Source organism: Scyliorhinus canicula, chromosome 13 (genome assembly GCF_902713615.1).
Source record: "Scyliorhinus canicula chromosome 13, sScyCan1.1, whole genome shotgun sequence".
In the NCBI taxonomy this organism is placed as follows: domain Eukaryota; kingdom Metazoa; phylum Chordata; class Chondrichthyes; order Carcharhiniformes; family Scyliorhinidae; genus Scyliorhinus; species Scyliorhinus canicula.
The window spans coordinates 26,370,653-26,397,958 of NC_052158.1; the positions used below are offsets into that span (position 1 = coordinate 26,370,653).

Genomic DNA, 27,306 nt, shown 5'->3' on the forward strand with positions numbered 1-27,306 from the left:
GGGTTGGGAGGAGGACGGACTGTGTGTGTTAATGGTGACTATGGGTGACTCCTGATTCCTTTTTGTTATTTGTTTATGTTAACATGCGGGCAGCTGTTTGGGGGTTTGTGGGAGGATGGGATTGTTGTTATTGATATGGGGATTGACATTGCATTCGTTACTGATTATTGTTTACTGTTGGTGGGTGTAAATTTGGGAGAAAATGTGAAAAAGGAGAATCAAAATGTTTTTTTAAAAACTATGGGAGGGGCTGGGTAATCAGGGTCAGTAACCAGCAGAGAGAATCAGTAACCAGGGGAGGAGCATGATAACAAGGGAGGAGATTGGTTACCAGGAGAGGGGCTTGGTAACGAAGGAGGGTCTCAATAACCAGAGGATGGGCTGGGAACCAGGGAATGGTGGTAACTAGAGGAGCAGTTAACTAGGCGAGTACCTGGTAAACCGGGGGGGGGGGGGGGGGGGGGTGGCTATGGTAACCAAGGGATGGGTGGGTTAACCATGGGAATTCCATTGTGACCAGTAAAGGATCTGGGTGTCTTGTGGGACAGGTGTGATATTTAGCGGAGGGGCTGGGTAACCAGGGGAAGGGCGGAGTAACCAGGGAGTAATGTTCCCCTGGGAAAGGAGGTGGGCAAACAGGAGGGGTTGTACCATCTCGGGGAGAGGCTGAGCAGACAGAGGATCGGTTGATTGTAACCGTGGTGACCTGACCAGGAGAGGAACTGGGTGTCTCGTGGAGGGTGTGGTATCTAGGGGAGAGCAGGAGAGGTGCTGGGTTACAAGGGCAATGTCTGGGTAACCATTGAATTGTTAGAACCTCCATGGAGGCTACTGGATGTGGACCACCCGGTTTCCCGTTGCCTGTACTGAATATGAACTTCCCCATTAACAGGGTAGGGCTTCCCCATTAACAAGGGAGCCCAGGTAGCATAAAAACCCTGACCTGAGTGTAGGTCGAGGTGCAAGACCCTTCGCGGAGTGGAGTTGTCTTGTGTGTATCTAAAATAAACCTTTATTTTGCATCCTACCATTCATCCTTCTGCACTAACTGAGATACCAGTTAACTGGAAAGGGGCCAGGGCTATTTGTGATCATAAATGCAAGTTACTAATAACTCTAATTGAGGAGAAGTTTTTGAACCGAGTCAGTGTTAGAATGTGGCCCTGCCACAGTATTGATTCAAGTCTCTTGATATCCTGCCAGATTCTACCCTCAGGTTCCAATTTGTCCTACATATCTTGAACCTAATCTTATATTTCCACATGCCTTTATGAAGAGCCCTCAACCTGTCAAAACAGGCTGCTTCTATCTACTCTGTTACACCACTTCATTAATTTTGAACAGATCAGGTTTCCCACTTAGTCCCCCTGTTCAAATAAAAGGAGCTCCCAGCTTTTCTTTATTCCTCATAGCAAGCAAGTGAGCGAGTGTGTTTTTGTCCTCAGTATTGTTTTAAAATCCTTTGTGTCGTGTGGAATCCATTACGTACACAGTGCCCCGATATGCTCTAACTGGAAGATTGTATAGTTCATCATTACATTTCATTCATTACCATTGCAGCTTCTGAAAATAAAAGCCAGGACATTATCTCCTTCCAAAAAGGCCTTTGCAACAGAGGTGGGGAAGAGGCAGGGCCCGAGTGGGACTGTGTTTTCTGCGTCTCCGCTGACAGAAGCTGAACTCAGTGGAGAGCTCGTTTATCGAGACTGTTACCTCGGTGCCGCACTGAGGGAGTGCTGTCTTGCCAGGGGAGCCATTGTTTGGGACAAGGACCTGTCGGCCCTCTCAGGTGGACACTGAAGACCCGGCCGCACCAAAGCGATGGACCTCTTCAGGTGTCCTGACTAATGGCTCCTCTTGCAATCAACGGTGTCAAAAAGAGTGCGGCTGGTTATTACCTCAACTCTGACTGTGTGGTCCTCCTGTACTCAAATTGACAGAATGTCAACAGTAGTAAACAAGACCTTCATTGAAGGGCATTTGTTGTTTTATTTATTTTTTGTTTTTCCAATTAAGGGGCAATTTAGCGTGGCCAATCCACCTCCCCTGTTCATCTTTGGTTGTTGGGGTGAGACCCACACAGACACGGGGAGAATGGGCAAACTCCACATGGAGAGAGACCCGGTGCCAGGATCAAAGCTAGGTCCTCGGCGCCGTGAGGCAGCAGTGCTAACCACTGAGCTACCATGCCATCCCATTGAAGGGCATTTGTGAAGTAGTGAGGGCATTTCCACAAAAATCCAAGGTTTTATTTTGCTGCTGCAAGTTGATGATATTCAAACTGATTGTAATCAATAACAGAACTCGCTATGGTACTTCTTGAGATCACAACCTAAATGTTGCTGGCCCAGTACCATAGCCAAAATACAATGTCAGCAGTGCCTCAGTGAACACCTTTGAGAGAAGCTGAAGCATTCCAGTCATGCTCCAGATTTTCCAATCCATAATCCAGGCTCCAGTGCAGTATTGAGGGAGCACCGCACCATTGGAGGGACACTGCCGTGGGAATGCTGTGTGTTCGGAGGTGAGTGAGCACCATGCCATTGGAGGGACACTGCTGCGCTTCCAGAGGCTCAGTACTGAAGGAGTACTGTGCCATCTGACAGACACTATCAAGGGAGTGCTGTGCTTCCAAAGGGTCAGTACTGAAGGAGTACTGTGCCATCTGACAGACACTATCAAGGGATTGCTGTGCTTCCAGAGGGTCAGTACCGAGAGAGCACTGCTGTGCATGACAGACACTACCAATGGAGTTCTGTGCTTTTGGAGAGTCAATTCTGAGGAGCTGCTTCATGTCACGGGGTCGGTGCTGAGGGAGTGCTGCACTGTCGGGGTGTCAGTACTTAGGGAGTGCCACAATGTCAGAGGGTCAGTCAGTATTGCTGGAGCGTTGCACTGTCAGAGGGTAAGTACAGAGGGAGTGCTGCACTGTCAGAGGGTCAGTACTGAGGGAGTGCTGCACTGTTGGGGGGTCAGTACTGAGGGAGTGCTGCACTGTCAGTGAGTCAGTGCTGAGGGAGTGCTGCACTGTCAGGGATCAGTACTGAGGGAGTGCTGCAATGTCACATGATAAGTACCAAGGGAGAACTGCGCTGTCAGAGGGTCAGTACTGATGGGTTGCTGTGCTTTCAGAGTCAGTACTGAGGAAGTGTTGCACCATGGGAGGGTCAGTACTGAGGGAGTGCAGTGCTTTCGCGAGCCAATACTCAGGGAGTGCTGCAATGTCATATGGGGCAGCACGGTAGCATGGTGGTTAGCATAAATGCTTCACAGCTCCAGGGTCCCAGGTTCGATTCCCGGCTGGGTCACTGTCTGAGTCTGCACGTCCTCCCCGTGTGTGCGTGGGTTTCCTCCGGGTGCTCCGGTTTCCTCCCACAGTCCAAAGATGTGCGGGTTAGGTGGATTGGCCATGCTAAATTGCCCGTAGTGTTCTAAAAAAAAAGTAAGGTTGACGGGGGGGGGGGGGTTGTTGGGTTACGGGTATAGGGTGGATACGTGGGTTTGAGTAGGGTGATCATTGCTCGGCACAACATCGAGGGCCGAAGGGCCTGTTCTGTGCTGTACTGTTCTATGTTCTATGGTCAGTACTGAGGGGTTGCTGTGCTTTCAGAGTCAGTTCTGAGGGAATGCTGCACCGTCGAGGTCAGTACTGAGGGAGTGCTGCACTGTGGGAGGGTCAGTACTGAGGGAGCGCTGCACTGTGGGAGGGTCAGTACTGAGGGAGCGCTGCACTGTGGGAGGGTCAGTACTGAGGGAGCGCTGCACTGTGGGAGGGTCAGTACTGAGGGAGCGCTGCACTGTCAGAAAGTCAGTACTGAGGGAGTGCTGCACTGTGGGAGGGTTAGTTCTGAGGGAGCGCTGCACTGTCAGAGAGTCAGTACTGAGGGAGCGCTGCACTGTCAGAGAGTCAGTGCTGAAGAAGCGCTGCACTGTCAGAGGGTCAGTACTTTAATTTTTTTTAAAATTTAGATTAGCCAATTATTTTTTCCAATTAAGGGGCAATTTAGTGTGGCCAATCCACCTACTCTGCACATTTTTGGGTTGTGGGGGCGAAACCCACGCAGACACGGGGAGAACATGCAAACTCCACACGGACATTGACCCAGAGCCGGGATCGAACCTGGGACCTCAGCGCCGTGAGGCGGTTGTGCTAACCACCAGGCCACCGTGCTGCCCTTTAAAAAAATTTTTTTTCAGACGGTCAGTACTGAGGGAATGCTGCAATGTCAGAGAGTCAGTACTGTCATGGGAATGTCACTTTAAGAAATGTTTGTCTGCTCAAGTGGCTGCAGTGATGTCAGAGTGTGGGTGGAGCTGAGCTCTGGCTCTGCTTTTTAATTTTGCTTTGAGGAAAAGCTAGGGTGTGTCTGTGTTTTTTAGTTTCGTTTTAGCGTTGGGGCTGCAGACAACCAAAGAATGTGTAATTTTGATCTCTCTGCCATCTAAAGACTATCTAGATCATTTGGTGAATTCAGAGTGATAACTGCTCTCAGTAGAGAATTTAAACCTGATGTGCTTCTTTTGAAAGGTGTTTTTGTCTTATGGATGTTCAAACGAAAATTTAAGGATTACTTTGAGTGTTGTATTCTTTGCAGGTTGTACTTGAATTGATGGTTGCTCAGATATTCACTGTATGTTTTAAAAAGGATAACTGAGATCATAGAATAAACATTGTCTTGCTTTAAAAAATACTTTTAGATTTCTGCTGCATCACACATGTAGAGTGGGCTGTGTGCTCCCAATACCACAATCTAATAAAAGTTGTGGGTCAGGTGATCTCCCTGATATACTTTGGATTTGAGGGAGTGATGTACTGTCAGAGGGTCAGTACTGAGGGAGAGCCGCATTGTCAGAGGGTCAGTACTGAGGGGGAGCCGCATTGTCAGAGGGTCAGTACTGAGAGTGCTGCACTGTCAGAGGTCCAGTACTGAGGGAGTGCTGCATTGTCAGAGGGTCAGTACTGAGGGAGTGCTGCACTGTCAGTGGGTCAGTGCTGAATGAGTGCTGCACTGTCAGAGGGTCAGTACTGAGGGAGTGCTGCACTGTCAGAGGGTCAGTACTGATGGAGTGCTGCACTGTCAGAGGGTCAATACTGAGGGAGTGCTGCACTGTCAGAGGGTCAGTACTGAGGGAGTGTTGCACTGTGGAGGGTCAGTACTGAAGGAGTGCTGCACGGTGAGAGGGACAGTACTGAGGGAGAGGTGCATTGTCAGAGGGTCAGTACTGAGGGAGTGCTGCACTGTCGAGGGTCAGTACTGAGGGAGTGCTGCATTGTCAGAGGGTCAGTGCTGAGGGTGTGCTGCACTGTCAGGGGGTCAGTACTGAGGTAGAGCTGCACTGTCAGAGGGTCAGTACTGAGGGAGAGCTGCACTGTCAGAGGGTCAGTACTGAGGGAGTGCTGCACTGTCAGAGGGTCAGTACTGAGGGAATGCTGCACTGTCAGAGGGTCAGTACTGAGGGAGTGCTGCACTGTCAGAGGGTCAGTACTGAGGGAATGCTGCACTGTCAGAGGGTCAGTACTGAGGGAGTACTGCACTGTGGAAGGGTCAGTACTGAGGGAGTGCTGTACTGTCAGAGGGTCAGTACTGAGGGAATGCTGCACTGTCAGAGGGTCAGTACTGAGGGAGTACTGCACTGTGGGAGGGTCAGTACTGAGGGAGTGCTGTACTCAGGGCCGGCTCAAGGCACCGGCAACTCGGGCAGTCGCCCGGGGCGCCATGTGCGAGGGGGCGCCAGAGACTCGGGTCCCGCGCATGCGCAGTTGGGCCGGTGCCAACCAGCGCATGCGCGGTGGCCGCCCTCCCCAGGGCTGCCCCCCCCCCCCCCCGGTCCGCCCCCTCGGTCTGCCCCCCCGCTCGGTCCGCTCCCCCTCTCGGTCTGCTCCCCCTCTCGGTCCCCCCCCCCCCCGCCCCCCCCCCCCTCGGTCCCCCCCCCCCCCCCCCCCCCCTCGGGTCCGCCCCCCCCTCGGGTCCGCCCTCCCCGCCCCCCCCTCGGGTCCGCCCCCCCCCCTCGGGTCCGCCCCCCCGCCCCCCCCCCCTCGGGTCCGCCCCCCGCCCCCCCTCGGGTCCGCCCCTCCTCGGCCCCGCCCCCCTCCTCGGCCCCCCCCCCCCCCCCCCCCCCCCGCCCCAAGGGCGCCGAAGTTCAGCTTGCCCGGAGCGCCAGCAACCCTAGGGCCGGCGCTGGCTGTACTGTCAGAGGGTCAGTACTGAGGGAGCGCTGCACTGTCAGAGGGTCAGTACTGAGGCAGTGCTGCACTTTCAGCGGGTCAGTACTGAGGGAGTGCTGCACTGTGGGAGGGTCAGTACCGAGGGTGTGCTGCGCTCTCACGTTAATCAGCCCTTCTCCCCGCCGCCCATATTTAATTTATTGCCCTGTATACAATCCTTGCTAAATGTTTCACTGGGATACTGGTCGCAGCAGTGTTCAAGTGAAACTGTGTCAACAGTACAGCTTCCTCTTTCCCCGGCACTAGTGTCACTGCCCATGAATCAAAACTCATTGCTCCCAAGACTAAGTTCTGATCCGCACGTTGAACTCTCTGATCTTATTCAACCTGTGCTGATTTGCGTGTCGGCTCAGGCATTAATCCAAAGACTTTAACCTCTTGTGGTTCTGTTCTTTTCAGTTGTTCCCCACCTGCTCATACTGAGCTGATTCCTGGGGTGAAGGGGTTTGGCTGGGCGTTTGTCTTTTGAGGAAAGCTTGTGCCTATAGTCATGAGAGTTCAGAAGAATGAAAGGTGATGTTATTGAAACATCTCGGATTCTGAGGAGGCTTGATGAGGTTAGTGCAGAGAGGCTTAGCTCCCCTCATGAGGGAATCTAGAATTGGCGTGGGGGGGGGGGGTACACTTTCAGAATAATGCCCTTCCTCCCCACTTAAGACAGGAATGATGAGGAATTTCTTCTCCCAGAGGATCATTGGTGTTTGGAATTCTCTGCCCAGAGAGCAGTGGAGGCTGCTGGGTCATTGAGCACACTCAAGGCTGAATTAGACAGACTTTTGATCGACAGGAGAGTCAAAGAAATTGCGGTGGTTGGGAGGGAGGAAGGAAATGAAGGAAAGCGGAGTTAATGCCGCAGTCAGATCAGCCAGGATCTTACTGAATGGTGAGCAGGCTCAAGGGGCTGAATGGTCCACTCCTGTTTTCATAGAATTTACAGTGCAGAAGGAGGCCATTCGGCCCATCGAGTCTGCACCGGCTCTTGGAAAGAGCACCCTACTCAAGTTCAACACCTCCACCCTATCCCCATAACCCAGTAACGCCACCCAACACTAAGGGAAATTTTGGACGCTAAGGGCAATTTATCATGGCCAATCCACCTAACCGGCACATCTTTGGACTGTGGGAGGAAACCGGAGCACCCGGAGGAAACCCACGCACACACGGGGAGCATGTGCAGACTCCGCACAGGCAGTGACCCAAGCCGGAATCGAACCTGGGACCCTGGAGCTGTGAAGCAATTGTGCTAACCACTATGCTACCGTGCTGCCCGTTCTTATTGGTTATGATCTTAGATGTTCAGACAGAGGGCCCCACTGCTCCCACAGGCGGATATAGAACATAGAACAGTTCAGCACAGAACAGGCCCTTCGGCCCTCAATGTTGTGCCGAGCATTGTCCGAAACCAAGATCAAGCTATCCCACTCCCTGTCATTCTGGTGTGCTCCATGTGCCTATCCAATAACCGCTTGAAATTTCCTAAAGTGTCCGACTCCGCTATCACAGCAGGCAGTTCATTCCACACCCTAACCACTCTCTGAGTAAAGAACCTACCTCGGACATCCCTCCTATATCTCCCACCCTGAACCTTAAAGTTATGCCCCCTTGTAACAGCTATATCCACCCAAGGAAATAGTCTCTGAACGTCCACTCTATCTATCTCCCTCACCATCTTATAAACCTCTATTAAGTTGCCTCTCATCCTCCTCCACTCCAAAGAGAAAAGCCCTAGCTCCCTCAACCTTTCCTCATCCTGCAAACCAGGCAGCATCCTGGTACATCTCCTTTGCACCCTTTCCAATGCTTCCACATCCTTCCTATAATAAGGTGACCAGAACTGCTCACAATACTCCAAATGTGGTCTCACCAGGGTCATGTATAGTTGCAGCATAAGCCCGCAGATCTTAAACGCATGGTATCGTTTCCAGCAGAGACCTCCCTGAAGACTTATTTTGAATTGTTTTTTAAAATTTAGAGTAGATAGGGAGAAGCTGTTCCCCCTTGTAAAAAGGATCAAGAGAACAACCGATATTAACATTTTAAATTAATTTTGTTTTCAATTAAGTGGTAATTTAGCGTGGCCTATCCACCTACCCTGCACATCTTTGGGTTGTGAGGGCGAAACCCACGCAAACACGGGGAGAATGTGCAAATTCCACACAGACAGTGACCCAGGGCCGGGATCGAACCCGGGTCCTCAGTGCCGTAGGCAGCAGTGCTAACCACTGCGCCACCGTAATGCATTATGGTAGGAAGAACATGGTCAGACAATATAAACTAAGATGTAAAATTCTTAAAGGGGCGCAGGAACAGGGAGAGCTGGGTGTATATGTGCATAGATCACTGAAGATGGCAGGACAGGTGGAGAGAGCAGCTAATAAAGCATACAGTATCCTGGGCTTTATTAATTGGGATATAGAATACAAGAGCAAGGAAGTTACCTGAACTTATACAAGACACTAGTCAGACCTCAGCTGGAGTATTCTGTACAGTTCTGGACGTCACACTTTAGGGAGAATGTGAACGTGTTGGAGAGAGCGCAGAAGAGGTTCACAAGAATGGTTCCGGGGATGAGCAACTTCAGTTATGAAGACAGATCTGAGAGGTTGGGACTGTTCTCCTGGGAGAGAAGAAGGCAAAGAGGAGATTTGATAGAGATGTTCAAAACCATGAGGGGGCTGGATAGAGTAGATAGGGAGAAGCTGTTCCCCCTTGTGAAAGGGATCAAGAGGGCAACAGATTTAAAGTGATTTACAAAAGAAGCAAGTGTGACTTGAGAAAAAGTGTTTCCACACAGCAAGTTGTTCGGGTCTGGAACACAGCCTAGAGGTGTGGTGGACACAGGTTCAACCAAGGCAGTCGCGAGGGCATTCAATGATTATTTGTATTCAAGCAATGTCTCTGGGTTACCGGGGGTGGGGGGGGGGGGGGGGGGGGGGGGGGTAGTAAGACAGGGGGATGGCACTAAGTCATTAAGGCATTTTTGTTTGGAGAATGTGCTATTGACATAATTGGCCGAATGGCCTCCTTCTGCACCGTAATAATCCTTGTGATCACAGAACTGTTTATTTTGAGTTTACTCGGCTGCACCTTCCCTTCCATTAGGACGGGGACTGCACTTGGAAAGTACTTTTGTGGCTTGTGAAGCGCTTAGCCAGGTGAAAGGAGCCATGCAAATCTTTCACCATGATTGAAGGAGATGTTATTGCATTTGCTTCATTAATAGCTCGCAGGCAGATTTTATTAACCTGGAAATTCCCTAAGCTCACCCAGTGCTCCATCCTGGTTAGAAGACCTGATGTCCTTTTTAAACCTGGAGAAGATGAAATATGTCATGGGGGTTCAACTGAGAAATTGTTTTGTAGCTGGTGGCCATTTCTCTCTTTCTTCAGAAAATAATTGATTGCTGCCAACTGTTAAGTTTACTGTTTTCTTTTTGTATAATTTTGTGTTATTATGGGGGAGGTAGCTAAATTTATTTATTTTATTTTTTAAAATTTACTGTACCCAATTAATTTTTTTCAAGGGGCAATTTAACACGGCCAATCCACCTACCCTGGACATCTTTGGGTGGTGGGGATGAAACCCACGCAAACACGGGGAGAATGTGCAAACTCCACACAGACAGTGACCCAGAGCCGGGATCGAACCTGGGACCTCGGCGCCGTGAGGCAGCAATGCTAACCACTGCACCACCGTGCTGCCTGGGAGCTAAATTTATCTTGACAGACCTCTATTTCCTTGCTTCTTTCCCCGTTTCAAAATCAAGAAAAAGATGATTAAAAAAAAGAATGTAAACATTCCTTTGTCATCCCACTGGCAAGATTGACTTGCCAGAGCAATGATTTCTCATGTGGGCAGCATACATTCAGCGTACATTAAGGATGGCATGGTGGCACAGTGGTCAGCACAGTGGTTAGCACTGCTGCCTCACAGCGACAGCGACCTGGGTTCGATTCCAACCTTGGGTGACGGTGTGGAGTTAGTGCTTTCTCCCAGTGTCTGTGTGGGTTTCCTCCGGGTGCTCCGGTTTCCTCCCACAGTCCAAAGATGTGCAGGTTAGACTTTTTGGCCATGGTAAAATGCGCCTTCATGTCAAGATGTGTAGGTTTGGTTGAGGGATTATTGGGATGGTAGACGGGGAAGGGTGGAGAGGTCTTTCGATGGGTCGAATGGCCTCCTTATGGACTGGAGGAATTCTACCATTCCCCCCCCCCCCCTCAACCCACCCCCCGCCCCCCCCCCAGCAAAAAAGGCTGAAATTCTCCAAGGAGAGTAATCTGAAAGGGGGGATAAGTTTATCTGTCCATCAACCTCCCTTCAGGAAGGATGTGAACGTGTTGGAGAGAGGGCAGAAGAGGTTCACAAGAATGGTTCCGAGGATGAGAAACTTTAGTTATGAAGTCGGATAAGAGAGGTTGGGACTGTTCTCCTTGGAGAGAAGAAGGCAAAGAGGAGATTTGATAGAGGTGTTCAAAACCATGAAAGGGGGCTTGCACTTTTTACAAGACCCCTGGGTGGGTGGCGATAGACCAGAGTGTGAGCTACACGAGCGGCTAAGTTTCAGTTCTGACTTCTGCCTTAAACGCAACCGCCTGAGCAAAGGAATGGGAAGCGAAACTGAAACCCAACAGCTGAGATCAGAGCTGTGCTTGGCAAAGTGACCGCCACACACAGCAGCCTCACTCCCTCCCAGCTATTCCAGGAGCCAGCACTGAAGACGAGGGGAGTTGTCCCAGCTTTGAGCAGTAGTAGCAGCAGCATGGCATCCCCCTCCTCACCCACCTCCCCCACCTTCTCCCCCTCCTCCTGCAGCAACCTGAAGTCGGACCTGACCTGCTCGGTGTGCCTGGACTATTTCCAGGACCCGGTGCTGACCCGCTGCGAGCACACCTTCTGCCGCCGCTGCGTGCTGAAGTTCTGGGGCCAGCAGCGGCGCAACATCTGCCCGGTGTGCCGCAAGATCTGCCCCACCGACCACCTGCTGAGGAACCGGGCGCTGGCCGGCGTCCTGGAGTCGCTGCGCCGCCGCGAGGACGTGCAGCTGTGCGGCCAGCACCACCAGCAGCGCAGCCTGTACTGCCACCAGGACCAGGAGCTCATCTGCTGCCAGTGCCGGGACACCCCGCGCCATCACACTCACCAGGTCGTCGGCATCGAGGAGGCCATGGCCCAGTACAAGGTGAGCAGAGAGTGATTCCCACCTCCCCCCCCCCCTCGCACACCGTCCCACACACATATTCCACCCACACACATCCCCACCCACACACAAATCTCCCTCCCCCCCCCCCACACACAAATCTCCCTCCCCCCCACACACACACAAATCTCCCTCCCCCCCACACACAAATCTCCCTCCCCCCCCACACACACACAAATCTCCCTCCCCCCCACACACACAAATCTCCCTCCCCCCCCCACACACACAAATCTCCCTCCCCCCACACACACACAAATCTCCCTCCCCCCACACACACACAAATCTCCCTCCCCCCCACACACAAATCTCCCCCACATACATCTCCCCCCCACATCTCGCCCCCCCTACACACACACATCCCTCCCCACACAAGTCCCCCCCCCACGTAAATCTCCCTCTCCCCCACACACAAATCTCCCCCACATATATCTCCCCCCCCCCACACACACACATCCCTCCCCACACAAGTCCCCCCCACACAAATCTCCCTCCCCTCCCCACACACAAATCTCCCCCACATACATCTCCCCCCCACATATCGCCCCCACCACACACACACATCCCCCCCACACACTCACCCCCCCACACAAATCTCCCGCCCCCACACACAAATCTCCCGCCCCCACACACAAATCTCCCCCACATACATCTCCCCCCACATCTCTCCCCCCCCACATATCTCTCCCCACACACACACACATCCCCCCCACACACACACACACCATACACTCACACACCCCCCACACACACACACACATCCCCACATACACATCACCCCCCCCACACACACACATCCCCCACATACACATCACCCCCTCACACACACACACATCCCTCCCCACAGAAGTCACCCCCCCACACAAATCTCCCTCCCCACACACAAATCTTCCCCACATACATCTCCCCCCACATCTCCCCCTCCAACATATCTCCCCCCCCCACACACACACATCCCCCCCCCACACACACTCACACATCCCCCCCCACACACTCACAACCCCCCACACACACACATCTCCCCCCCACACACACACACACACATCTCCCTCCTCACACAATCACGCATATCACACACACCCCTCCCAGACACATACATCTCCCCTCCCACACACATTAAAATTAGCGACTCGATTTGTTTCCTCTGGATTGGTACTGATGGGTTGAATGGTGTTTTTCTGCGCAGTTACCTTTCTTTGATTCTGGTTACTCAATGGAAAATCTTATCCACCTCAGTTCTGGCTCTTACAATTGCGTCCCAGCCCATGGTGGGTTTTTACGGGGGAGGGAGAGAGAGTTTTACATTTCCCCGTTCACCGAATCGTAGAATTGTTGCGATGCCGCAGGAAGCCCATTGCTTCCGCACCGGCTCTCCCAATAAGCATCAACCATCCCAGCCCTGCACATTGTTTCTATTCGAAACATCATCTAATCACATCAATGCCTCAATTGAACCTGCCTTCACCACACTTCCAGGCAGTGAGTTCAAGACCACAACAACTCTCCCTGTGAAACCTCACATTTGACAGGCCCATCTGTAATTTTAAGGTGATGCCCTCGTTCCGGATTGCTCTGTCATCGGACACAGTAGCTCCACTTGTATTTTAATAATATTTTATTAAGGTATTTGAAAATTTTTATAACCGTAACAAAACAATGACATCAGCATTGTAAAATAAACACCCCCCCCCCCCCCCACACCCCCAACCCCGTAGCCCAATCCTCACACACCTCAACTACACAACAACAAACCCCCCCCCCCCCCCCCCCCCCACCCGGAATACTGCATTTGCTGACATCTTTAATTTTCCCCGAGAATGTCGACCAACGGCTGCCACCTCCGGCAGAATCCTAACATTGACCTTCTTCAGGCAAACTTTATTTTCTCAAGGCTGAGAAACCCAGCCATGTCACTAACCCAGGTCTCTACACTCGGGGGGGCTTCAAGTCCCTTCACATTAACAAGATCCGTCTCCGGGCTACCAGGGAGGCAAAGGCCAGGATGTCGGCCTCTTTCGCTTCCTGAACTCCCGGATCTTCCGACACCCCAAAGATCGCCACCTCCAGACTCGGCACCACCCATGTTTTTAGTACCAGTGGACATTGCCTTAGCAAAATCCAGCCAAAACCCTCTAAGCTTCGGGCATGCCCAAAACATGTGGACATGATTTGCTGGGCTTCCCATGCACCTCGCACACCTATCCTCAACCCCGAAAAACCTGCTCATTCCAGCCACTGTCATGTGTGCCCGATGGACTACCTTAAATTGTTTCAGGCTAAGCCTGGCGCACGATGAGGAGATATTAATCCTGCTTAGGGCATCCGGCCATAGCTCCGCCTCTATCTCTCCTCCTAGCTCGTCCTCCCACTTGCCCTTAAGCTCCTCCACCGGAGTTTCCTCCGCCTCCGAAAGCTCCTGGTAAATATCCGATACCTTCCCCTCTCCCACCCAGGTACTGGAAACTATTCTATTCTGTATCCCCCTGTGGCGGCAGCAGTGGAAAGGCCGGCACCTGTTTCCTCAGGAAGTCTCGCACCTGCAAATACCTAAAACCATTCCCTGCTGGCAATTTATATTTATCCTCCAAAGCTTTCAAGCTGGGAAAGCTCCCATCTATAAATAGATGCCCCATCCTTCTAATTCCTGCTCTCTGCCAACTCCAGAACCCGCCATCTAGCCTACGCGGTACAAACCTGTGGTTGTTATAAATCGGGGTCCAAATCGATGCTCCCTCTGCTCTCCTATATCTCCTCCACTGCCCGCAGATCCTCAGAGCTGCCACTACCACCGGACTTGTGGAGTATCGAGCTGCCGAGAACAGCAGAGGTGCCGTTACCAATGCTACAGTAGCTTCACTTTAATCAACTCTTACCAATCTCAATTAGATCGCACCTTAACCTTCTCCCAGATTCAAGAGAACCCGACCTATGCCTTGTAATTTTAAATTGACTCTTTTAATCCCGGGTTTCGTTCCTCTGGATCGACGTAGGTGAGGGGTTGCGGGGGGGGGGGGGGGGGGGCACTGAAAGATTCGTAGACGGGGTAAAATGAGATGGGGCTGGGAGGAGGCGATCGTGTGGAGCAGAAATACTGCCAGAGACGAGTCAGGCCAAGTGACTTGTTTTGATGCTGTAAATTATACCCGATTTGATTTAATCTCTGTGTGTGTGTGCTGCAATTTAATTTCCATCTTGGGCTTCAGGACATTCCAAGGTATAAAAAGCTCTTTGAAATGTTCAAAATGGAGGTTAATGGGCTGTCGTGAGTTAAGGGCACCGAGATTGGGATCAAAGGGGGTAAATGGGTTTGAGATGCTGATTAACCATGATCTAATTAAACAGTGGGACGGGTTCGCAGGGGGGGGGGGGGGGGGGGGGGGGGGTTGAATAATCTGTGACCATCTGTATAGATATGCTGCCATTGGTCTGGGATTAGTGTTGGCTGTAATATTTCATCATTAGGGGAAGTTTAACCTGGTCTATTCCTTCAAACCCACTTCATGTGACCTGAGCTTCAAATGGAAGACCGTTTTAAATTAAACTATACTTTCGGCCGCTTATCCTTTTCACCCCTCCACCAACCCCCTCCTTCTGTCCAGGTGTGATTCAGTTTGTCTCCATGGCTATCTCTTTGTCTCTCTGTCTCTGATTAATCCTTGTGCGTGTCTTTCTGCCTCTCATATTGTACCTGTGCCTGACTCAGTCTTCTGAATCGGTGTCATGAATTCCTCCCAGTAAGAAAGAAAAGTTTGCATTTATAGTGTCAACTCTGAATGTTCTGAAGTGCTTGAAGGCCAATGAACTACTTTGATTTAAGAAGTGTAGTCACTGTTGTAACATAGGACATTACAGAAATTATGTGAATAGAGAGTGTGGGTCGAACAAAGAGCTCAGTGTTTGATATTTACACTGGGCAAGCCGTTGGCGTGGGGTTTGCATGCCACACTTCCAACTTTCGATCAAACTTTTTTATTTGTGTACTGCTCACTGCATCGCTCTTTCTGTGCTCCTCCCTTTCTGTCTCTCCCTACCTCTCTTCTTGTCTGTGTGTGCTTCAGTATCTCTCCAAAATGTTAGTATGTCTCTCTCTGTCTCTGTATGTCCGTGTGTACATTTTCTCTGTGAATCTCTCCTGTATGTGTGTGTCTCTCTCTCTATTTCCTGTGCATGTGTGTGTTTCTTTCTCCCTGTCTTTCCTGTGTATAACTCTGCGTCTCTCTCTCTGCCTCTCCTGTGTGTGTGTGTCTCGCACTGTCTCTGTATCTCCCGTGTGTATTTTCTCTATGTATCTCTCCGGTATGTGTGCGTCTCTCTCTGTGTACCTCTCCTGTGCATGTGTGTCTCTTTCTCTCTGTCTTTCCTGTGTATAACTCTGTCTCTCTCTCTCTCTCTGCCTCTCCTGCGTGCGTGTGTGTGTCTCTCTCTCTGTCTCTGTATCTCCCGTGTGTGTGTTTTCTCTATGTATCTCTCCTGCGTGTGTCCCTCTCTCTGTCTCTGTATCTCCTGTGTGTGTGTTTTCCCCATGTATCTCTCCTGTATGTGTCTCTATCTCTCTTTCTCCCTGTCTTTCCTGCATGTATAACACTTCCTCTGCTTTTCTGTCTCTCTCTCTCCCCCTCCTGCGTGTGTCTCTCTCTCTCTCACACTCAGGGCAGAGTTTTCACTCCACCCCCCGATTGTTCTTTAAATCTACCTGCCACCTCCTAACGCTCTCCCTGCAAATACCTCTGACTGTTGTTGGTAGGTAGAACTCTCCCCTGTAACACGGCCAAATGTGCGATTATCCAACCAAGGAACGATCTGCTCCCCCCCACCCCCCACTCCTTCCCAGGTCTCCTGAGCATTTCTGATTCCAGTTGCTCCTCCCTCGATACCCGTGCCTTCAGCTACTCAGGTCCGAATCTCTGAAATTCTCTCCTAACCTCTCGAGCTCTCTTTATCCAAGATGTTCCTTTGAACCCACCCATCCCTTTGGCCAAGCTGTGGTAATAGAAATAGAACAGTACAGCACAGAACAGGCCCTTAGGCCCTCAATGTTATCTCCGACTGCTGCTCATAGAACATAGAACAGTACATAGAACAGTACAGCACAGAACAGGCCCTTCGGCCCTCAATGTTGTGCCGAGGCATGATCACCCTACTCAAACCCACGTATCCACCCTATACCAGTAACCCAACAACCCCCCCTAACCTTACTTTGTAGGACACTACGGGCAATTTAGCATGGCCAATCCACCTAACCCGCACATCTTTGGACTGTGGGAGGAAACCGGAGCACCCGGAGGAAACCCATGCACACAGGGGGAGGACGTGCAGACTCCGCACAGACAAATGTTCAAGGTTGTGCCAAAGCAATCTCTGAGGATGTTTAAATATGCAAAAAGTGCTACGTTAATACGAGTTGCGGTTTCTTTGGAAAGGCAGAAGAATAAAACCGAAAGAGTATTTCTCATTCAAACAAAAAAACAGCACGATAAGGTTTTTGTGGATTCATTATACTGAATAAGAATTTAAGAATGGCACCGGTTTAACAGGTTACACAGCCTGGGTGATGAAAGTGAAATTTAATTTCTGAATCAAACTGAAACGAGAGCAAAATAATGATTTTAATATTGTGGTGAATGCATTCACCAGAATAAGTTGTCTGTTGAGTATTGTAATATGATCCCTCTTCCATGTAGTGTACTGGAACCCTGGTGGGCTCCGCCTCTGGCTCTGCCCTCCCCGGACGGTATATAGACCTGTTGTATTTTATATTTTCCCCGCGTCTTGACTGTGATAGAGAAATTCAAACAGCATTCATTAGATAAGCAAAACTGAACTTTATTCACTAATTAGAACTGCTAGCAGAAATTGGCTGATACTTGGAGTCGGAAGGCAGTCAATTACAAACTGCGGAGTCCGTCCCAAGTCTGCGCTAGTACAGAAAAGAAGGCGATTCTTATACATTATAGGATCAAGATAACATGAATACAGCTTGGTCAGGAATTTGGTCAAAAGTAACCGGCCGCCTGGGGGCGACGCTCAGTTGTTACAGCGATCTCAGGCAGGCAAGTTCTTGTGTAATAAATTGATGCATACCGAGGGGCTGGTAACAGTGTAAAACCCCTCGGTCTGTATCATTAGCGCTCCAATGTATAAAGGCATTGAAAGAAACATGACAATGTAAATGCTTACGGAAGAATTGTAAAGTAAACAGGGAAATGTGCGGAATGTCATCCCAATTGAATGTAAGCTAAGTGAATATGCAACTTTGATGGAAATGTACAGTCACGACAATTCAAAATGTTCCGTAATGTTTATTAGAGATTTTATGAATAAAGTATATTTTTTGAAAAAAAAATTGATGTACCATTAATCCACTGCAAGCCTATGTGCTCTCGCTCTCATCGTCTAACAGTGGATTAGTGGTACATCAAATATCTTTAGTTTACAGATCGGAATGTTGTTCGATGTTGAATAAACGCAATGACATTTTTTTAAAATGGAGGCTCTTGCCTCTGTGTCAGTAGGTTAGAGATTAAGTCCCCCTCGAGCACAAAGTTTAAAAAAAATAAATTTCGAGTACCCAATTAAATTTTTCCCAATTAAGGGGCAATTTTAGCGTGGCCAGTCCACCTAACCTGCACATCTTTGGGTTGTGGGGGCGAAACCCACGCATACACCGGGGGGTGGGGGAAGGAACGTGCAGACTCCACACGGACAGTGACCCAGAGCCGGGATCGAACCTGGGACCTCGGCGCCGTGAGGCAGCGGGGCTAACCCACAGCGCCACTGTGCTGCCCCTCGAGCACAAAGTTGAGGCTGATGCTACAGTGCAGCACTGAGGGAGTGCTGTCCTTTATGGACCAGTTATCCCTGGTGTCAAGCAGGAGGCACATAACATCCAGCCCATGGGTTTAACGAACCCAGAGGCAAGCCTAAAAAACCTTTGGATATAAACATGATTTATAAATCTCTCAATCTACATTGCAGATTATATCTGGTTGTTCTCTCTTTCTCCTGTATGCTAATAGGCAGTTGCGTTTCCTGCCACAGTAACCACACTTGTAAACTACTGCAATGCCTGTAACGCGCTCTAGGTCTGGGACACCTGAAGGTTGGGGACATTTTCCTTCTGCTGACAGTCATCTCCCACTTCAGGCTCGCTGCCCACCACAATCCTCATCAAAGTTGACATCAAGCGATACGGCGATTGGTTGTAAATATGGAGTAAGAGGTGGACCCTCAGCTGTGAGCAAGCCCAACGGGCCGAATGGCCTGCTCCGATGTCGCTCCGGGACATTTTGTTAAGTGAGAGAGAACGCTGTGCCATCTACCAGATGCACTGTATGATGCGTCAAGGTTCCAAAAGCCCACAACCACTAGAAGAAGAAAGGCATCAGATACCTGGGAACCCCACCACCTGGAGGTACCCCTCTAAGTCACTTACCGCCCTGACTTGGAAAGATATCGGCCGTTCCTTCACTGTCACTGGGTCAAAATCCTGGAACTCCATCTTTAACAGCGCAGTGGGTGCACCTGCCCCACATGGACTGCATGGTTCAAGAAGGCAATTCACAACCACCTTCTCTAACTGGCGATGAGCAATGAATGCTGGGCCGAGCCAATGACAGCCACATCCTGTAAATTAAGTTTTATAAATGTTAGTGTGCTGTTGAAAGAAAGAGTCTGGTGAGTGAATACTCTGGAATGCTGAATCCCGGTTTAGTTTGACAAACACTGCAGGATGCCAGAATGTGGAATATGGGGGGGGGGGGGGGGGGGCAATGTTAGCTGTGGCCCGTGGTTTTGGAATGGTAAAGCCATGCCTCCTGAATGGGGCCGGATCTCGCTGGGGTGCCCATGCTGCAGCAGGTAACTGCCACGCCTGAGCAGGCTCCATCCAAGAGTTTGTTCCTTCTGCCTGAGCTCAGACGGAGAATTAACCATTCTTCCATGGGCGGCTTCGCAGTTGGCCCACACACCAAATCGACTCTCCCATCGCAGCCCGCCCCTTGAGTGCATTATCTTTCCCCGTCCTTGAAGCCATTCCCCGGTAGCACAGTGGTTAGCATTGTTGCTTCACAGCTCCAGGGTCCCAGATTCGATTCCCGGCTCGGGTCACTGCCTGTGCGGAGTCTGCACGTCCTCCCCGTGTGTGCGTGGGTTTCCCCCGGGTGCTCCGGTTTCCTCCCACAGTCCAAAGATGTGCGCGTTAGGTGGATTGGTCATGCTAAATTGCCCCATAGTGTCCAAACGTTAGGTGTGGTTGCTGGGTTACAGGGATAGGGTGGAGCTATGGGCTTAGGTGGGGTGCTCTTTCGGGAGCCGATGTAGACTCAATGGGCCAAATGGCCTCCTTCTGCACTGTAAATTCTATGATTCCATATGGTTCCCTTACTCTGCCTCCCGGCTGGGATATGGCACTGGGAAAAGGGGTCGCCGTAGATACAGGAAGAGCAGGTTTGCCGAGCTGTTTGAGGTGCGTCCACAGGGTGGAGCCTGGTCAGGCGTGACAGTTACCTGCGGGATGGGCACCCCAGCGAGATGCAGTCCCATTCAGGAGAGATGGCTTTGACATTCCAATACCATGGGTCACATCTGACATTGCGTTTTCCAGCAGGGTTAATGATGAAACCAGGGTTGCGAAAGATCAAATGAGGAGGCCGTTTTGTGTGAATGAAGCTTGTCTTCTCTCCTATGTAGGAGATCAAAGGGTGATCTAATTGAGTCTAAGATGATGAAAGCGTTTGATAGTTCCTCCCTATCTGGCTGTCTGCTCCTGTTAGGAGTATCCGGAACAAGTGGAACTAATTAAAAAGGGGTGATGTCAGAATGCTCCTCTTTGCACACAGGAGGCATCAGGAACTCCTGGCTCTCATCAACAAGGATCTAACTGAATGGCAACAGTCTGAAGGGGCTGAATGGCGTCGTCCTGTTTCTATGTTATAGATATATGAGTGGGAGTGGTTGAGCAGATGAAATATTTTACTTGTCCATTCCAAACCAGGGGACTCTGCAGGCAATTCTGGCAACGTTCCAAGGGCAATCGGCCCACTGTCCCACCCAGTCCCGAGAGGGGGAAAGGACAGTGTCTGACCCACTGTCCCACCCAGTCCCAGAGGGGGAAAGGACAGTGTCTGACCCACTGTCCCACCCAGTCCCAGAGGGGTAAAGGACAGTGTCTGACCCACTGTCTCACCCAGTCCTAGAGGGGTAAAGGACAGTGTCTGACCCACTGTCCCACCGAGTCCCAAAGGGGGAAAGGACAGTGTCTGACCCACTGTCCCACCCAGTCCCAGAGGGGGAAAGGATAGTGTTGACCCACTGTCCCACCCAGTCCCAGAGGGGGAAAGGACAATGTCTGACCCACTGTTCCACCCAGTCCCAGAGGGGTAAAGGACAGTGTCTGACCCACTGTCCCACCCAGTCCCAGAGGGGAAAGTACAGTGTCTGACCCACTGTCTCACCCAGTCCTAGAGGGGTAAAGGACAGTGTCTGACCCACTGTCCCACCGAGTCCCAAAGGGGGAAAGGACAGTGTCTGACCCACTGTCCCACCCAGTCCCAGAGGGGGAAAGGATAGTGTTGACCCACTGTCCCACCCAGTCCCAGAGGGGGAAAGGACAGTGTCTGACCCACTGTTCCACCCAGTCCCAGAGGGGGAAAGGACAGTGTCTGACCCACTGTCCCACCCAGTCCCAGAGGGGTAAAGGACAGTGTCTGACCCACTGTCCCACCCAGTCCCAGAGGGGAAAGTACAGTGTCTGACCCACTGTCTCACCCAGTCCTAGAGGGGTAAAGGACAGTGTCTGACCCACTGTCCCACCGAGTCCCAAAGGGGGAAAGGACAGTGTCTGACCCACTGTCCCACCCAGTCCCAGAGGGGGAAAGGATAGTGTTGACCCACTGTCCCACCCAGTCCCAGAGGGGGAAAGGACAGTGTCTGACCCACTGTTCCACCCAGTCCCAGAGGGGGAAAGGACAGTGTCTGACCCACTGTCCTACCCAGTCCCAGAGGGGGAAAGGACAGTGTCTGACCCACTGCCCCACCCAGTCCCAGAGGGGGAAAGGACAGTGTCTGACCCACTGCCCCACCCAGTCCCAAAGGGGGAAAGGACAGTGTCTGACCCACTGCCCCACCCAGTCGCAGAGGGAGAAAGGACTGTGTCTGACCCAGTGTCCCACCCAGTCCCAGAGGGGGAAAGGACAGTGTCTGACCCACTGTCCCACCCAGTCCCAGAGGGGGAAAGGACAGTGTCTGACCCACTGTCCCACCCAGTCCCAGAGGGGGAAAGGACAGTGTTGACCCACTGTCCCAGAGGGGGAAAGGACAGTGTCTGACCCAGTGTCCCACCCAGTCCCAGAGGGGGAACGGACAGTGTTGACCCACTTTCTGCTCCTATGTCTTATGGTCCCACCCAGTCTCAGAATGATAAACAGGCAGTGTCTGGCCGAATCCTTGTTTATAATTATTTGGCTCTATCACAATGGAATGATCCCCCGAGATAACACAAGCTCTCCCTCTGTATTTTTAGGAAGAAATTGAAAGTACACTGAAGTCCCTTCAGGACAGAGGAACCAAGTGCGAAGGCCTGAAAACAAAATCGGAGAAGTACATGGCAAAGTTACAGGTAACAGAATGTGCAATGCAGTAAGGGAGCAGCAGAGGGAGCCCTCACACTCGACAATCTGCTGTTGTGGACACCCATAGCAGACCTCGATTGCAAGTCTGCATATGTTTATTTAATTCATCAGTTTGATGAGCTGAATGCTAATTGCATTCCTTACATTTAATTAAACCTTCATACACAAATTTATCCTCGCTGCTGTTTAAAAGCAAAACCCGGTCTCATAATCTTGCAGTAATTACGCATAATTCACTTTAATAATTCATATATATTTTCTCACCACATTGTTCCCCCCTTTCCCATCAGGTGCTGACTTCTATTGGCCCCCCCATCCATAAATGTCATTCCCCCTCTGCACTGTTGGCCTTTTGGCCTTGATTCTTTGTGAAGCTCACAGAATGTTCGGCTATGTGCTTATGTGTATGCTGCACCGTCAGCGGGTCAGTACTGAGGGAATGCTGCGCTGTCAGAGGGTCAGTACTGAGGGAGTGCTGCACTGTCAGAGGGTCAGTACTGAGGGTGTGCTGCAATGTCAGAGGGTCAGTACTGAGGGAGTGCTGCACTGTCAGAGGGTCAGTACTGAGGGAGTGCTGCACTGTCAGAGGGTCAGTACTGAGGGAGAGCTGCACCGTCAGCGGGTCAGTACTGAGGGAGTGCTGCACTGTCAGAGGGTCAGTACTGAGGGAGTGCTGCACTGTCAGAGGGTCAGTGCTGAGGGAGTGCTGCACTGTCAGAGGGTCAATACTGAGAGAGTGCTGCACTGTCAGAGGGTCAATTCTGAGGGAGTGCTGCACTGTCAGAGGGGCAGTACTGAGGGAGTGCTGCACCGTCAGCGGGTCAGTACTGAGGGAGTGCTGCACTATCAGAGGGTCAGTACTGAGGGAGTGCTGCACTGTCAGAGGGTCAGTACTGAGGGAGTGCTGCACTGTCAGAGGGTCAGTACTGAGGGGGTGCTGCACTGTCAGAGGGTCAGTACTGAGGGTGTGCTGCACTGTCAAGAGGATCAGTACTGAGGGAGTGCTGCACTGTCAGAGGGTCAGTACTGAGGGAGTGCTGCACTGTCAGAGGGTCAGTACTGAGGGAGTGCTGCACTATCAGAGGGTCAGTACTGAGGGAGTGCTGCACTATCAGAGGGTCAGTACTGAGGGAGTGCTGCACTGTCAGAGGGTCAGTACTGAGGGAGTGGTGCACTGTCAGAGGGTCAGTACTGAGGGAGTGCTGCACTGTCAGAGGGTCAGTACTGAGGGAGTGCTGCACTGTCAGAGGGTCAGTACTGAGGGAGTGCTGCACTGTGAGAGGGTCAGTACTAAGGGAGTGCTGCACTGTCAGAGGGTCAGTACTGAGGGACTGGTGCACTGTGAGAGGGTCAGTCCTGAGGGAGTGCTGCACTGTCAGAGGGTCAGCACTGAGGGAGTGCTGCACTGTCGGAGGGTCAGTACTGAGGGAGTGCTGCACTGTGAGAGGATCAGTACTGAGGGAGTGCTGCACTGTCAGAGGGTCAGTACTGAGGGACTGGTGCACTGTGAGAGGGTCAGTACTGAGGGAGTGGTGCACTGTCAGAGGGTCAGTACTGAGGGAGTGCTGCACTGTCAGAGGGTCAGTACTGAGGGAGTGCTGCACTGTCAGAGGGTCAGTACTGAGGGAGTGCTGCACTGTCAGAGGGTCAGTACTGAGGGAGAGCTGCACCGTCAGCGGGTCAGTACTGAGGGAGTGCTGCACTGTCAGAGGGTCAGTACTGAGGGAGTGCTGCACTGTCAGAGGGTCAGTGCTGAGGGAGTGCTGCACTGTCAGAGGGTCAATACTGAGAGAGTGCTGCACTGTCAGAGGGTCAATTCTGAGGGAGTGCTGCACTGTCAGAGGGGCAGTACTGAGGGAGTGCTGCACCGTCAGCGGGTCAGTACTGAGGGAGTGCTGCACTATCAGAGGGTCAGTACTGAGGGAGTGCTGCACTGTCAGAGGGTCAGTACTGAGGGAGTGCTGCACTGTCAGAGGGTCAGTATTGAGGGGGTGCTGCACTGTCAGAGGGTCAGTACTGAGGGTGTGCTGCACTGTCAAGAGGATCAGTACTGAGGGAGTGCTGCACTGTCAGAGGGTCAGTACTGAGGGAGTGCTGCACTGTCAGAGGGTCAGTACTGAGGGAGTGCTGCACTATCAGAGGGTCAGTACTGAGGGAGTGCTGCACTATCAGAGGGTCAGTACTGAGGGAGTGCTGCACTGTCAGAGGGTCAGTACTGAGGGAGTGGTGCACTGTCAGAGGGTCAGTACTGAGGGAGTGCTGCACTGTCAGAGGGTCAGTACTGAGGGAGTGCTGCACTGTCAGAGGGTCAGTACTGAGGGAGTGCTGCACTGTGAGAGGGTCAGTACTAAGGGAGTGCTGCACTGTCAGAGGGTCAGTACTGAGGGACTGGTGCACTGTGAGAGGGTCAGTCCTGAGGGAGTGCTGCACTGTCAGAGGGTCAGCACTGAGGGAGTGCTGCACTGTCGGAGGGTCAGTACTGAGGGAGTGCTGCACTGTGAGAGGATCAGTACTGAGGGAGTGCTGCACTGTCAGAGGGTCAGTACTGAGGGACTGGTGCACTGTGAGAGGGTCAGTCCTGAGGGAGTGCTGCACTGTCAGAGGGTCAGCACTGAGGGAGTGCTGCACTGTCGGAGGGTGAGTACTGAGGGAGTGCTGCACTGTCAGCGGGTAAGTGCTGAGGGAGTGCCAAGGATACACGAGGAGCTGGTGATTATTACGCAGTATATGAAAGATAAAGGTGATTGTCTGAGCGGATAATGTGTGACAGAATAATGCAACGGGGCTCATTCTAATTTTGGGGAGTATAAAATGCCAGAGTATTAAATTAGTTTTCCTCCTGAATTGACTGCAGGAAATGAGGCCGCTGTGGAAGACCAGTGGTAAATTCAATATCGTCCATCGTCTGACCTCATCCAAAGTTTCAAGTTATCCCAACGGTTCCGAGGAGGAGTAACATGGGGGGTATCGGAGGGAGTCTAGAAATGAATGAGTTAAGGATGCAGGACTGGGAGCAGTTTTGTGTGGACGATTGTCCAGCTCCGGTATTAATAACAATTTAATTTTCTGCTCCACCATTTTTTTTGTAATCTCTACGGCAGGACTGGGCACGGCAGACTGAGTGTCAGATCAAGAACACGTTCCGCAAGCTCCATGTCTACCTGAACGATGAGGAGAGCTACCTGATTCAGCAAGTGAGGCAGGAGGAGCGAGACTCCAACTGCAAGCTGCAGAACATGACCGAAGAGGTGTTCCAGGAGCTGAGAGTTCTGCGGAATAACATCCAAGAAATCGAGAGGCAGATGAAAGACGGTGTCCTCAATCTAAAGGTGAGGTCCATCAGACTTCACAAGGGCAATCCGCAGTCGCTAGAACCCCTCCCCCCTTTCAACCTCGAAGTGGTGAGCTTGCTTTGCACCATCCGTAGACTTCAGCCCAGCCAAGCCTTCGCCATCCGTGTCTTAACTTGCATTCTCTTGCTAACTAGTCCCGTTCACTGCGTCTAGCCCCCGCTCGCTAACCTACCCTGGCGAATGCTCAATTTTAAAGTTCTCGTCCTAGTTTTCAAATCCCTCTTTGGCCTCGCCTCTCCCTGTAATCTGCTCCATTGACTCGACGGACCTGAATCTCTGCTGTCCTCCAATTCGAGCCTCCTGAGCATTCACAATTTTAATCACTGCACCATTGTGCGGTCCAAGGCAGCACGGTGGCGCGGTAGTTAGCACTGCTACCTCACGGCGCCGAGGCCCCAGGTTCGATCCCGGCTCTGGGTCACTGTCTGTGTGGAGTTTGCACATTCTCCCCGTGTCTGCGTGGTTTTCGCCCCCACAACCCAAAGATGTGCAGGGTAATTGGATTGTCCACGCTAAAGTGCCCTTTAATTGGAGAAAATGAATTGGGTACTCTAAATGTATTTAAAAAAACATTGTGTGGTCCTGCCCTCAGCTATCTGGGCCCTTAGCTCTGGAATTTCCATTCCGATACCCCTCCTCCTCTCGTCCTCAAATTCCTCTTGCAAGGAGCTAACTAATACTAACCTCTCTGACCAAATTTTTGGTCACGTGCCCATGTAACTCCTTAGCCCCTTAAGTCAGTTCAATGTCCAATGCTTGTTAACATTCTCGCGAATCACCTGGGGGTGCGTCAATACATTAAAGGTGCTATATAAATGCAAGTTGTTGTTTTGTGTGGGGATGCATGCACATTTCACCTTCTGGAATCTTGGGCATGTGTGTTCATGCGTGTGTGTGTACCAGGCCGTTGCGCCATTTTCCTGGTGGTTGGAGTAGGCCCGGAAACGATGGAAGAGAGGTGTTGTGGGGGGAAGAGAGCATGGGTAGGAAATGGAAAGTTCTGCTGGGAATGTGGGGCATGTTAAGTTAGTTCACAGATGACATGGAAATTGGTGGTGTGGTAAATAGTGGGGAGGAAACCCTTAGATTACAGGATGATCTAGACGGGCTGGTTAGATGGGCAGAACAGTGGCAAATGGAATGTAACCATGAAAAGCATTTTGGGAGGATTAACAAGGGAGTACACAATGAATGGTGGGACACTAGGAAGCACAGAAAACCAGAGGGACCTTGGGATACATGTCCAGACGTCCCTGAAGGCAGCAGGCCAGGTAGGTGGCTGAATCATAGAATCCCTGCAGTGCAAAAGGAGGCCATTCAGCCCATTGAGTCTGCACTGGCCCTTTCTCCGATAGACCACCCTGCCTAGGCCCAATACCCTCCTATCTCATTACCTCGCCTAATCTTTGGGCAACATTTGTATGGCCAATTCACCTAACCTGCGCATCTTTGGACTGTGGGAGGAAACTGGAGCACCCGGAGGAAACCCCCGCAGACACGGGGAGAACGTGCAGACTCCACACAGACAGTCACCCGAGGCGGAATCAAACCTGGGTTCTTGACGCTGTGAGGCAGCAGTGCTAACCATGGTGTCACGGTGCCGCCCGAGGAGGCATATGGGATACTTGCCTTCATTAGCTGAAGCATAGACTACACGAGCAGGGAGGTTATGATGGAGGTATATAAAATTCTCATTCGGCCACATTTGGAGTACTGTGTGCAGTTCTGGTCACCATACCATAGGAAGGATGTGATTGCACTAGAGTGGGTGCAGAGGAGATTCATCAGGATGTTTCCTGGGCTGGAGTGTTTCAGCTAAGAACAGAGGCTGGTTAGGCTGGGCTTGTTCTTCATAGAGCAGAGAAGGCTGAGGGGGGGATCTGTTGAGGTGTACAAAATTATGAA

General features: G+C 51.4%; 2 protein-coding genes across 2 annotated transcripts in view; one reads left to right on the forward strand and one right to left on the reverse strand.

Annotated features, from left to right (window-relative positions):
- LOC119976374 (coiled-coil domain-containing protein 105-like) overlaps nucleotides 1-11,426 on the reverse strand; it is a 61,030-nt gene extending 49,604 nt beyond the window's left edge. Inside the window, exon 1 of the mRNA XM_038816874.1 lies at nucleotides 11,367-11,426. The gene's annotated coding sequence lies outside the window, so the exon portion shown is untranslated. The remainder of the gene's footprint in view (nucleotides 1-11,366) is intronic.
- The window catches only part of LOC119976375 (E3 ubiquitin-protein ligase TRIM39-like), a 39,435-nt gene continuing 23,048 nt past the window's right edge, over nucleotides 10,920-27,306 (forward strand). The window contains exons 1-3 of the mRNA XM_038816875.1: nucleotides 10,920-11,405; nucleotides 21,940-22,035; nucleotides 25,150-25,377. Coding sequence (XP_038672803.1) covers nucleotides 10,986-11,405; nucleotides 21,940-22,035; nucleotides 25,150-25,377 — 744 coding nt within the window. The 5' untranslated portion in view covers nucleotides 10,920-10,985. The remainder of the gene's footprint in view (nucleotides 11,406-21,939; nucleotides 22,036-25,149; nucleotides 25,378-27,306) is intronic.